At 40.0% G+C, this 14,200-nt stretch overlaps 1 protein-coding gene across 1 annotated transcript; it reads right to left on the bottom strand.

The window, feature by feature from the left end:
- Positions 1-1,307: 1,307 nt before the first annotated feature.
- LOC133609353 (solute carrier family 22 member 13-like) lies at positions 1,308-11,349 on the bottom strand. Its single transcript, XM_061964886.1, has 10 exons — positions 10,975-11,349; positions 10,800-10,903; positions 9,650-9,804; positions 9,412-9,583; positions 4,871-4,991; positions 3,454-3,557; positions 3,162-3,376; positions 2,413-2,521; positions 2,151-2,345; positions 1,308-2,078 (listed from the first exon to the last, which is right to left on the bottom strand). The coding sequence occupies exons 1-10, from the start codon at positions 11,347-11,349 to the stop codon at positions 2,018-2,020; spliced, it is 1,611 nt and encodes a 536-aa protein (XP_061820870.1). The 3' UTR covers positions 1,308-2,017.
- Positions 11,350-14,200: the final 2,851 nt, after the last annotated feature.

Below are 14,200 nucleotides of genomic sequence, written 5' to 3'. Positions count from 1 at the left end.
GACTGAAAAGCAGTAGAAAAAACAAATCCAGACTTACTGAAATTTCTCGATGACTGGATCTCAAAACAGTCTTACAGAAAGACTCAACAATGTGTGAACTAAAAATGACCCGGGCGTCACACTTAAGACATCCCTGATCTAACTTGTCAAAGGTAAAAAAGACATTGGAAAAGACAAAATGGCTAAAACACTACCTTTGATTACATGGATGATGCATTTAGCGGGTGATTTTAGTAGTTCACCTAATTTGACTTTGGTATCTTCAAGTGTTAAGTGTATTGTCGCACAAGTAAATAACAGAAACTAACAACGGTATTCTGCAAAATCTAAATACCGCAAAATCTAAACACCCTAGAAGTGACTAGCAATCAACAACACTGCCTGTTGTAAGTGTTTAAAGTGTACTGTCACATGTGTACAACTAAGTTAACCAATGATTAAAATACCCTTTGATAACAAGCAATGACACAAATTGGTAAATCAAGTTACAGCTGCATTCGAATCATCCGTCTGCTGGTGATGTACGATTAACAATAATGTTGACAGAATAAACTACGTCCACTACAACGTACAGAGATTAGGAAATTGGACACAGGCCGGACTTCAAGCCGTCGCTGATCAACTCGCCTCCACCTCCCTCATGGCCTTTCAAAACCGTATGGCGCTAGACATGTTGTTAGCGGAAAAGGGAGGTGTGTGCGCAATATTTGGTGAACAGTGTTGCATGTTCATACCAAACAACACTGATGCAGAAGATAGCCTGACCAAAGCACTGGAAGGCCTGCACACCCTCAACGGTGAAATGAAAGAGCACTCTGGCATAGATACATCTATGTGGGATGGATGGTTGGATGTGTTCGGCAATTACAAGTCCTTGGTATCATCCATTCTAGTATCTATGGCTGTGTTTGCAGCAATACTGACGTTGTGTGGATAGTGTTGTATTCCCTGTCTGCGTTCTCTGCTTAACCGTCTGATTACCACAGCGATTAGCCCAGCAGATGATAGAACTGTTCAGATGCACCTCCTGGCGGACAACAAGGAAGATGAATCTGATGATGAGGATACCTACCTGGATGGTTTTCCTGATCTGTTTCCAAACCTTTGTGACTAAGAGGGGAACAAATGATGTTGTACTCTCAGTGTAAACATAACTTGACCCTAGGAAAATGAACTATTAACTGAAAATCGCAAGAAAAGGTTATTAGGGATAAGAAGATTCTGGGGAAGTTATGTGATAAACAGGAGGGAAATGTTAGAATAATTATGTATAAGTTATCACACAACTCTTATACTTAAAGGCACATAACTTGTTATCTTCCACTGCAAGTTAGGAGTGCCTCGCTGCTGTTGTTTGTGTCTTTCAGCCAGCCACGGCCAAGGACGGACTTCGAGTACCTCAACGCAGACAAAGCAGAGACAGGCCAAAACCACGAGGCTAAGCACATTTCCATTCTGAATAATCCCGTATTGTGTCTACTGGAGCTGCTTGCGTAATATGTGTACCCTCCCTTGAGAAGCAGCTTCAGCGATGTAACTAGGGAACTCCTGAATAAAATGGGGAGTGCGGGGGCTGTACCTCAGAGCGTGGTGGGAGACTGTAACTGAGTGTGCAGCACCATACGTTTCTCCCCATGAGCCAAATTGAAATCTGTCTCTGCTTGATTCCTTGCTTCTTGTCCTGTTTAATAGATAGTTTGGTGCTTAAACCTGACATCTTCTGTCCAATTAAAAGCATGAATGTTCGATCTTTTGTTGTTTACTTTTATTTAAAAGCACTCATGTTCACGTTTTGTATGATTATTGCACTGTTTTACTTCAATGTAAACAGGAGTACAGAACGAGTACACATCATAAAACGACGTGTTCCTTTTCAAAAGTCCAAAAAAAGAGAGAGAAAAAAAAAAAGAAAGAAATAGAAATTTTTAAAAAGTCCAAAAAGAGAGAATATCTTGAGGATTTGATGTTTTCTTCTGTGTTGGCGAGCGGCTATTGCCATGGTAACAGCGCATCTCCGCTAGTAGGGCGTTTCCGTTTCTCCGTCCTCCTCGCGGTCGCTGCTTCTGGCGCCATGTTCCCTGCAAAACAAAGCGAAGGGCGTGGATGCCCCAAGCAGTCGTGGCGCGTCAGCGTCAGGACGTCATCATTACGTCATCTCGGCGTGATCCTGCAGCTCCACGCCGCGCGTCTCCGGCAGCAGCAAACACAGGAGCCCGGCGCTGACGGGCACCGCGCCATATAAAGACATGGGGATGACGTCATGGTAGGCATGGAGCAGTCGGATCAGCGGCGCCAGGACGCCTCCGACGCGCGCGCACATGGAGTTGAGGCCCATGCCGTTCTGCCTGGCAACACACGCGTCGTTCCGTGACGCGGTTATGACGTCATGGATCATCGCGCGCACGCGCTTACCTCAGCGTGGTGGGATAAAGTTCCGGCGCGTAAACGAACATGATGGTGGAGGAGGCGGTGGCGGCGAATTTCCCAATGACGGCCATGGCCGTGGTCACCACGGGGAGATCTGAAGACCACGTGCGTGGAAAAAAACAACAAGAAGTTCAGGAAATACGTCATTTGATTAAGTTTGAGTTAATTAATAAAAATAATTAACTCACAGAGGCATATATTTCATATTAATAATACAACTTTTAAAAAACAGATGTTAAATTGTGTTATTTTTTCGGTTTATATGGAAAAAAAGAAATCACAAGCATATATTATTTCATAAAAAAGTAAAAATTGTTAGTGTTAAATTTGTTATTTTTGTCCATTTATCTGGAAAACTTATAAAAAAACAATAAATAAAAATGAACTTTAACAGATGCTAAATTGTGTAATTTTTTTCGCTTTATATGGAAAAAATAACTCACAGAGGCATATATTTCATATCATTAAAAAATGAGTAAAAAATTGCAGATGTTAAATTGTGTTAATTAGTTTATCTACAACACTTATAAAAATAATCCATTAAACAAATGAACTCATTATATCAATAAACGGCCATTTTCGTTTTTTATGTAAACAATGTGAAGGTTGATTGTTGTTTTTGTGCTAAAAACATAAAATATACAAAAGTGTGTGTGTGTGTGTGTGTGTGTGTGTGTGTGTGTGTGTGTGTGTGTGTGTGTGTGTGTGTGTGTGTGTGTGTGTGTGTGTGTGACCTTTGGGCACGGCGATGCTGGCGAGGCAGGCGGCGCCCGCAAACATCAACAATCCGGCCTGGCCCGGCCGCCTGCCAAAGCGCTGGATGAGCGGCAGAGAGCCGAGGACAGCAGGAATCTCCACCAGGCCGAAGATGAACTGGGTCAAGTAGACGTCGACACCAAAGTTCCCCACGTTGAGACTCAGGCCGTAGTAGACCAGGGTGGTACCAAACCTGCCACGCACACACTTTCACCTTCTGTCTGCCATGTGGACACGATGACATCATCAGTCAAAGATGGAAATATTCACCAGATGTAACTCATCACCAGCGCTCGTTTTCTCAAGTAGGAAATCCTGAAGATGTCCAACAGGCTTTGTCTGCTTCTTCTGTGGGGACACGCCTCCATCTCCAGCTGATCACACACACATACACATAATGGAAATCTACATACATACATATATATATATACTGTGTATATTTTTATATATATATATATATATATATATATATATATATATATATATATATATATATATATATATATATATATATATATATATATATATACATATATATTATATATACTGTACACATATATATATATATATATATATATATATATATATATATGTATGTATAGTGTATACACATACACACAAACACATACATATATATATATATATACATAAATACACACATACATATATATTGTACATGCACACACATAGATATGTATATACATATATATACAGTATCTATATACATATATGTATTTATACATATACTTATCTACATATATATACACACATATATACATACAACTATATATACAAATATACACATATATTTATATACGTATACACATTCATATATACATGTATACATATATATGTATACACTTATATACATAAATATATATATATCTACATATATACATACATAAATATATACTTATATATTTATATATACTATATACATATACATTTATATGTACTATATACATATATATTTATATATACTTTATACATATTTATATATACATACACACATACATATACATGCATTTGTACATAAAATAAAATAAAACAAAAATCTCCTTCTCACCCCGGTGGGGTGGTATCTATGTCATCCTCAAGCTCGGCTCCTCTACCAGAGGCCTGGGAGTTTGAGGGTTCTGCGCAGTATTTTGGCTGTTCCTAGGACTGCGCTCTTCTGGACTGAGGCTTCAGATGTTGTTCCTGTTGGAGCCACTCTCCCAGTTTGGGGGTTACTGCTCCGAGCGCCCCCCACTACCACGGGGACCACGCGAGCCTTGACCTTCCACATTTGTTCCAGCTGCTCTTTCAACCCTTGGTACTTCTCAAGTTTCTCGTGTTCCTTCTTCCTGATGTTGTCGTCAGCTGGGATTGCCACATCTATCACCACCACTATGTCTGGTTGGTTAGCCAGAAGCTGTTTGTCAGTCTGGAAGCTGAAGTCCCACAGAACCTTGGCCCTGTTGTTCTCAGCCACCTTCTGTGGTATGGCCCAATGGGTTTTGGGTACTTCTATTCCATACTGGTTTCAGATGTTCTTGTATACTATCCCAGCCACTTGGTTGTGCCTCTCCATGTACGCTGATCCAGTGAGCATCTTACATATATATATATATATATATATATATATATATATTTCATAAATGTTGCATATTTGCTATTTGAGGTGTATGAAAATAAAGGTATTGACCTTGTCCAGCAGATGTTGTGAGATGGTCCTGCCATTGACCTTTGCTGCTCTCCTCAGTTCCTTCACGGCTTCCTCCTTCCTGCCCTGAGTGAGGAGCCAGCGAGCAGATTCTGGCAGAAACCTGCAGAGCATGTTGAGGTTTAGTGGTCACAGTGAGCAGAAGGTGATTTTTTTTTCTCTCTCTTTGATGGGCCTGAAAGAGTGGGAGCACATCACAGTAGCTCCTTTGAATTCCTTCATTTTACTTTTATTTTTGGTATTATTCTCAACTTTTCTTGCTTTTTTTTATCACTTATATTTTCCATAAACCACTAATTATGGTCTTTGGGCGCTTTTGGGTGTTTTCGTTACTTTTCTTTTTCTTTTCGGGCCGTTTTGTGTTTGGCTTTGATCAGTTGAGCAGCTGTTGGCGCTCTCCTTGCCAGCGCTATGGGGATCGCGGTCGGACATTTCCGTGGAACCACGGCAAAAGCGCCGGGGATGCCGTGCCGGCACAAAGATGAAGAAGCGGAGAAGGAAATTTAAGCCTGCAATTCCCTATGTCCTCATGGGGAACGTGCGGAATTTGGCGAATAAAATGGACTAATTGTTCGGGCTCGTCCGAACTCAAAAGCAGTATGCCGTGTGCAGTATCATGTGCTTTACGGAGACTTGGCTACACTCTTCCACAGCGCGTCTCTACCCGGCTTCACAACCTCACGGGCGGATAGAGACACACTCCTGAGCGGTAAGGAGAAAGACGGTGGGATTGCCATGTTGGTGAAGGAGAGGTGGTGTAATCCTGGACATATTACTGTAAAGGAGTGTTTGAATGCCGGACATCAAACTTCTGGCTGTTGGAATTCGACCATATTATTTGCAAGGGAGTTTACTTCTGTAATCTTCACCGGAGTGTACATCCCTCATTCTGTAGACGAGGCTGCTGCTTGCGACACCATTCATGCCGCTCTTGCTAGGCAACAGACCAAACACCCCGATGCCCTTGTTCTCATTTGGGGTGACTTTAATCATGCTTCTTTGGACTCAATTTTACCCACTTTCCACCAATATGTGCACTGTGTAACACAGGACAATACAACTCTGGACCTACTCTATGCTAATTCAAAAGATGCATATAGTGCCACTGCCCTGCTCAGCTGACTGAGATTCTACACTTTATCTTCAACCTGAATCGGACGTTAGAAAGGATACCAGCGGTATGGAAAACATCCTGCATAGTGCCGGTGCCCAAGAAGCCCAACCCATCGGGTTTGAATCTTCAGACCGGTTGCCCTGACGTCTCATGTCTTGAAGGTTCTCGAGAGACTTGTGCCGGATCAGCTGAGACCCTTGGTGACCTCTTCCCTGGACCCTCTACAGTTTGCATATCAGCCCCATGTAGGAGTGGATAATGCTGTTGTCTACCTTCTGCATCGTGCTCACTCTCAACTGGATGTGAGGATCATGTTCTTAGATTTCTCCAGAGCCTTTAACACCATTCAGCCAATTCTGATGAGTGTCAAGTTGCTCAGGATGGGTGTCAGCTCATCCATTGTCTCCTGGATCACTGATTACTTGTCTGACAGGCCCCAGTTTGTGCGACTGGGGAGCTCCCTGTCGGATACTGTGGTCAGTGGTGTAGGTGCTTCAGAGGGGACCGTCCTGTCTCCTTTCCTGTTCACCCTGTACACCTCAGACTTCCAGTATAGTTCCAGGTCCTGCCACCTGCAGAAATACTCTGATGACTCTGCTGTAGTCGGGTCTATTGGCTTACTTAGACTTAGTTCCTCCCATTCCTGTTGGAACATTGGGCGACGAGTCCCCTCCATTTGTTCCGGTCACTGGCGACCCTTCTTGCTCCATGCCAGCTGACTCCCATCTCTCTCAGGTCTTCCTTGGCTGTTTGTCTCCACGTCTTTTTTGGCCGTCCTCTCTTCTTCTTTCCCCCTTCTGGCACCCAGTCCATTGCCACACTTGCCGGTCTCTCTCTTGGCAGTCGGAGTACGTGTCCAGCCGTTCACCTCCTCATGTCAGAGACTATGTCAGACAATGGTGCTACCCCTGCCCTTCTCATCACCTCTTCATTGGTGATGTGGTCTCTCCATGAGATCCTCAAGATGTATCTGAGGCACCGTCGGTGGAAGACATCCAGCTTGTTAGTAATGTTTGATGTCTTCATCCACGTCTCACAGGCATAGGTCACTGTAGAGATGACGTATAGAGGCGCAGCTTTGTGGACATACTGATAGATTTTGATGACCAGATGTTCCGGAGGCGTTGGAAGACTCCTGCAGCTTTTCCGATTCTGAACCAGAATGGGGGTGTATTGGAGAGGGACAGGAATTGGAGTACAGGACACTGATCGCTGACTTTGTGGAGTGGTGTCAGGCAAACCATCTGCACCTTAATGTGGACAGGACCAAGGAGCTAATCATCGACTTCAAGAAGAAAATGACCCCTTTGGAGCCCATCAACATCCAGGGCTGGGAGGTGGCAGTAGTGGGGCAGTACAACAACCTGGGAGTTCACTTGAACAGCAGACCGGATTGGAAGGACAACAGCAAAGCTGTATACAAGAAGGGCATGAGCAGACTCTTTTTTCCTGAGGAAGCTTAGGTCCTTTAATGTGTGAAGCAAGCAGTTGGAGATCTTTTATCAGTCTGTTGTGGCCAGTGCCCTGTACTTTGCAGTGGTTTGTTGGGGGAACAGCACCAGCAAAAGGGACTTAAATCGGATTGACAAATTGATCCGGAAAGCAAGTCAAACTATTGGCACGCAGTTGGAGGGACAGGAGGACACTGGACAAACTGCAGGCCATCAAGGACAATCTTGCCCACCCACTCCACAAGACAATTGAGGGACGGCGGAGCTCATACTCCAACAGACTCCTTCAGCTTTGTTCCCACAGTGTTCCATTCAAGAAGTCCTTCATTCTGCACTCCATCCAGCTGTATAATCACTCGCCATACAGCAAAAGATGATATCTGTCTATTACCTGACACTTGACATGTTAGCTACTTCTCTTTGTTTATAATGTATATTTTCTGCTGGGTCTACTCTTTATTTTATGCTGCAGCTGTTACATATACTGTAATATTGTACATGGTAATTGTTATATGTTTTATATCCATCCATCCATCCATCTTCTTCCGCTTATCCGAGGTCGGGGCGCGGGGGCAGCAGCCTAAGCAGGTAAGCCCAGACTTGCCTCTCCCCAGCCACTTCGTCCAGCACCTCCCGGGGGATCCCGAGGCGTTCCCAGGCCAGCCGGGAGACATAGTCTTCCCAACGTGTCCTGGGTCTTCCCCGTGGCCTCCTACCGGTCGGAAGTGCCCGAAACACCTCCCTAGGGAGGCGTTCCGGTGGCATTCTGACCAGATGCCCGAAGCACCTCATCTGACTCGTCTCGATGTGGAGGAGCAGCGGCTCTACTTTGAGCTCCTCCCGGATGGCAGAGCTTCTCACCCGATCTCTAAAAAAGAGCCCCGCCACCCGGCGGAGGAAACTCATTTTGGCCGCTTGTACCCGTGATCTTGTCCTTTCGGTCATGACCCAAAGCTCATGACCATAGGTGAGGATGGGAACGTAGATCGACCGGTAAATTGAGAGTTTTGCCCTCCGGCTCAGCTCCTTCTTCACCACAACGGATCGATACAGCGTCCGCATTACTGAAGACGCCGCACCGATCCGCCTGTCGACCTCACGATCCACTCTCCCCTCACTCGTGAACAAGACTCCGACGTACTTGAACTCCTCCACTTGGGGCAAGATCTCCTCCCCAACCCGGAGATGGCACTCCACCCTTTTCCGGGCGAGAACCATTGACTCGGACTTGGAGGTGCTGATTCCCATTCCAGTCGCTTCACACTTGCCTGTGAACCGATCCAGCGAGAGCTGAAGATCTTGGCAAGATGAAGCCATCAGGACCACATCATCTGCAAATAGCAGAGACCTAATCCTGCAGCCACCAAACCAGATACCCTCAATGCCTTGACTGCGCCTAGAAATTCTGTCCATAAAAGTTATGAACAGAATGGGTGACAAAGGGCAGCCTTGGCGGAGTCCAACCCTCACTGGAAATGTGTCCGACTTACTGCAGGCAATGCGGACCAAGCTCTGACACTGATCATACAGGGAGCGGACCGCCACAATCAGACAGTCCGATACCCCATACTCTCTGAGCACTCCCCACAGGACTTCCCGAGGGACACGGTCGAATGCCTTCTCCAAGTCCACAAAGCACATGTAGACTGGTTGAGCAAACTTCCATGCACCCTCAAGGACCATGCCCAGAGTATAGAGCTGGTCCACAGTTCCAATACCAGGAGGAAAACCACACTGTATATCATATATATATATATTATATAAAAATATAATATAATATAATAATAAATCAGTAAATATTATATACTGTACATATAATATGTAAAAATTATGGTAAATTGTTTGTCTATGTTATACCTGCATTATCCTTTCCATCCTTTGTAACTGAGCTATTCTGTGGAACAATTTCCCTTGTGGATGAACAAAGTTTGACTAAGTCTAAGAAGAAAAGTGGTGACCAGTAGAGAAGAGGCAGCAGCAGCAGAAGAGGCAAGTAGAGGACAAGTTGCAGGATCCTCCAGTGGGGGATGAGGTAAGCAACACCCGACAGCAGCAGCAAGCCCACCGAAGTGAAGGTGTAAATGACGGTGGTGCACAGGGCGAACTTGGACGACTCACACCACTCTCCACCTGGGACACAGCACATCATCATCATCATCAACAACAACAACAACAACAACAATGTTTGATATTTACCGATCACAAACGTGGTGGTGATAATTCCAGACAGTGATAATCCACACAGGAATTTGAGTGTGATGTAAAAATAAATATTTGGAGAAAAGGCAGAAGTGACGCCGAACAAGAAGAGAAAAAGATGAGTCAGCAGGACCACAACACGTCGACCGAACCTGCAACATAAACCACAAATATTATTTACACTCAAATATTTTAAATTTTTACATTTTAAAACGCGGCCCTGCTATGAGGTGGCGACTTGTCCAGAATGTACCCCGCCTTCCGCCCGAATGCAGCTAAGATATGCTCCAGCACCCCCCGCCACCCCAAAAGGGACAAGCGGTAGGAAATGGATGGATGGATGGATTTTAAAACACCATATACACAGAATTGTACATATTTACACTCAAATATTTCACATTTTAAAACACTGCATAACAGCAAGAAAAATAAGAAAGTTGTATTTTCTAATGTTTTTAGGTAAAAAAAAAAAAGTATGATTGTCAAAATTGATCGTGTTTATGATAATTAATATAAGTATCTTCAAAAACATAACTTAATGATACCATTCAAAACGAATACAATCATAAAATATGAATAACACATCATTGAGCAGTTTACTTTTTCTAAAGATATTTAAAATACACAAAATATGTAAGAAATGTTTGAAGCATTTTTATGACAAATAATGTATATGTCATCATAAATTGGGTGTTTTGCTTCTTTTTTTTTTTAAATATTATAAATACTTTCAATGTAAAAACACAAAATATACACATCTATGTTCTAACTTGGCCTTTTTATGATCGTTATGTAAGTATCGTCATAAATAATAGTAAATGTAAAGTATAATAGCCAATAGTCAACATTTTAAGATAAAATATTAAATATGCAGTATATACTTTTTTTTTTTTTTTTTCTAAAATTTGTTTTTCAAATACTTTCAGTGTAAAAATATAATATTTTTATTTAGCATTTTTATGAAGATAACTAATGTAATTATTATCATAAATAATAGTCAATATTAACATGTGTTCTTCAAAATAAACCCCAATAAAATCATGGAAAATAAATATCATATTGTTGGATATTTGTCATTATCAGCACTTTGCAAAATGGATTGGATGGCGTGAATATGCAAATGAGTATGCAAATGAGGGTTGATGACCTGTCAGCCATGGCCCCCAGCAGCAAGGCCCCCACAAGAATTCCGGCCATGTAGACGGACTGGGACGCTTCGATGAAGGAACTTCTGTCACACACCAGCTGGAACTGACAAGAAGAAAAAGGTGACGACGGACGATAAGTGAGCATGCGCGCCGGTCGCCATGACGACCCCTAACCTCAGTGACCACGCTGGAGGCTCCCGGCGGCGCCTCAAAGGTGGAGCCGTTGAGGCACGGCGTGGTGTGGTTGAGGCCGTACTCCACGATGGTGTCCAGGTCCCAGGGCACGGGCGATAACATCAAGCAGGCGTGGAAAGTTCCGTCCGGGCGGCGAGGGAGACTCAGCTCCTTCTGCCTCTGCAGGCTGAGGTTGGCTCCTCGCTCCAGGATCCAGGAGGTGTCGCAGAAGTTGGGGAAGGCCAGGCCCGTGAACACCTGGCCGAGGGCATCGAAGACCATGAAAATGCTGGGGACGCACAAGATGGCCACCAGACGCTTCTGGAAGAAGCCAAACTCTCCCACCTCCTGGAGGATGTGAGCGAAGGAGCTCATGGCGGACGTCTGGCGGGACAACGGGCGGCTGCAACCTGAGCGCCGCTCACAACTTAGTTAATCTTTAACCCCGCTAACATGTCTTACACTTTCTGTGCAGACAGGAAATGAAGAACTCCTCTTTTTTTTTTCTTGCAGACATTCTTAGAAAATCAGAAAATGTTCTTGGTTAAAAAGACACGTCGTCATTAGCGCTTCATCTGCATTACAACATCAAATACTTGCTTTTAAACTCTTTTTTCTAAACAATTCATTTTTATAAAAAAAAAAAGTTTAATATTTTATTTTAAAACAATTCGGTTTTTTTTTTAAACAATCTTCTTTTCTAAAAAAAAACATATTTTTAAAACAATCGTCTTTTAAGACAATATTATTTCAAAGACACTAATTCAATATCTTTTTAAAACAAACAATAGCTTTAAAAAACATTATTTTTAAAACTGACTTCATAAAACAATGTTATTTTTAAGACAATATAATTTAAAAACAATGTTATTTTTAAAACAACATCTATTTTTTTAAACATTATTCAAAAAATATTTTTAAAACATAATTTAAAATTTTTATTTGTATGCAATATAATTTTATAAACAATTATATTTTTGAGACAATGTTATTTAAAAAAAAAAAAAAAAAAAAAATATATATATATATATATATATATATATACATATATATATGTATATTTTTTATTTAATTATTTATTTATAATTTAAAAAATATATATTTTTCAAAACATTTAATAAGACTATTATTTTTAAACAGTATCATTTTAAAAATGTATTATTGTTAAAACATTATTGTCTATCTTTTTTTTAAAACAATACAGAGGGGTTAGTGCATCTGCCTCACAATACGAAGGTCCTGAGTAGTCTTGGGTTCAATCCCGGGCTCGGGATCTTTCTGTGTGGAGTTTGCATGTTCTCCCCGTGACTGCGTGGGTTCCCTCCGGGTACTCCGGCTTTCTCCCACCTCCAAAGACATGCACCTGGGGATAAGTTGATTGGCAACACTAAAAAAATTGGCCCTAGTGTGTGGATGTGAGTGTGAATGTTGTCTGTCTATCTGTGTTGGCCCTGCGATGAGGTGGCGACTTGTCCAGGGTGTACCCCGCCTTCCGCCCGATTGTAGCTGAGATAGGCTCCAGCGCCCCCCGCGACCCCCAAAGGGAATAAGCGGTAGAAATGGATGGATGGATGGATTATTTACAAAGTTTCTTACAAATATTATTTTTAAAACAATATTTTTTTAGGACAATATCATTAAAAAATATATTTTCTAAGGCAATGTTCTTTTTATAACAACAATATTTTAAAACAATATATATATATATATATATATATATATATATATATATATATATATATATATATATATATATATATATATATGTTTTTTTTTTTTTTTTTTTTTTTGTTTTTTTACAACATACTTTATAAAACAATTATATTTTTAAGACAGCATAATTTAAAAAAAATTATTTTTAAAACAACATTTTCTACGTTATTTTTAAAACAATATCATTTAAAAAGAATATTTTACAACATACTTTATAAAACAATTATATTTTTAGGACAGCATAATTTTAAAAACGTATTTTTAAAACAACATTTTCTACGTTATTTTTAAAACAATATCATTTAAAAAGAATATTTTAAAACAGACGTTATATAAAACAATGTTTTTTTTAGAACAATATCATTTTAAAAAATATATCATTTTCCAAAGCAATGTTCTTTTTATAACAACAATCATTTAAAACAATGTTATTTTTCAAACAATAGTAATTAGATTTTTTTTTAATTTTAAAATACTCTTTATAAAACAATGTTTTTAGGCCAATATAATTAAAAATATATATATTCTGTTCTTTTTATAACAAAAATTAATTTAAAACAATTTTATTTTTGAAACAATTGTTTTTTATAAGACAATATTATTTTCTAAGACAATGTTATCTTTAAAAAAAATTTTTTTTTTTAAGAATATTATTTTGAAAAATATCCTTTCCAGGTAATAACTGATCATTTCCTTTCCGTACAAAAAGTAATTACTTAATAATGATGGTAGAATACGTGTTAATTCACAGTAATTATACAAATATGTGTTTAATATAAATGTATATATGAATAAAAGTAAATAATATGTAGTAAATAACACTTAGTAGTTATTGTGAAATAAAAAATATAGAAGTATATACATTAATAAACCAAGATTATTAAAATTAAAATACATACTACATATAAAACAGTATATATTTATTCTATAAAATTAGTACAGTATAATAAAATGTTTTGTGAATAAACAATAATATATATTGATTTTGTAATAACATGTATAAAAACAATATAGTTAATAATAAAATAAATAAATACAATTTAAAAAAAATAGGAAAAAAAAGTAAAATAAATAAATGATGCCGTAAAATAAGTTGTGTTGAATTTTTAATTTTCGTATTATTTCAAAAATGATTTTACAGAAAATGTTGTTGTGCTCGTTCTTTAGTGATTAAAAATAGTCAGCTAGAGAAACATACTAGCAATTCCCAAATGAAGCAAAACGCAGCAAAAGAAAGAAGGTGAAAAGATGTAGAAAACCTTGATCTTTTTTTATCATTATTGTCATGAAATCACAGATGGATTCAATTATAGGACCATCAAAAGTTTGTGTCCGCACAAAAGGAGGTTGACTACAGCCGCACTCAAGAGAAACCGCATGAGAACTATGAATCCTTTAGTTAAAAGTACACACACACACACACACACACACACACACACACACACACACACACACACACACACACACACACACACACACACACACACACACACACACACACACACACACACAC

The sequence above is a fragment of the Nerophis lumbriciformis genome, linkage group LG07, assembly GCF_033978685.3.
Source record: "Nerophis lumbriciformis linkage group LG07, RoL_Nlum_v2.1, whole genome shotgun sequence".
NCBI lineage: Eukaryota > Metazoa > Chordata > Actinopteri > Syngnathiformes > Syngnathidae > Nerophis > Nerophis lumbriciformis.
Note: the sequence above shows the minus strand (reverse complement) of the source record. Positions and strands in the feature narration are given on the sequence as shown.

Coding starts and splice junctions, on each gene's coding strand:
- LOC133609353 (XM_061964886.1), bottom strand. CDS start 11,349: ATGAGCTCCTTCGCTCACATCCTCCAGGAGGTGGGAGAGTTTGGCTTC. Junction 9,584..9,649: donor CACCACCACGTTTGTGATCG/GTAAATATCAAA, acceptor GCTGTGTCCCAG/GTGGAGAGTGGTGTGAGTCG. Junction 2,079..2,150: donor CAGGATCACGCCGAGATGAC/GTAATGATGACG, acceptor TTTGTTTTGCAG/GGAACATGGCGCCAGAAGCA.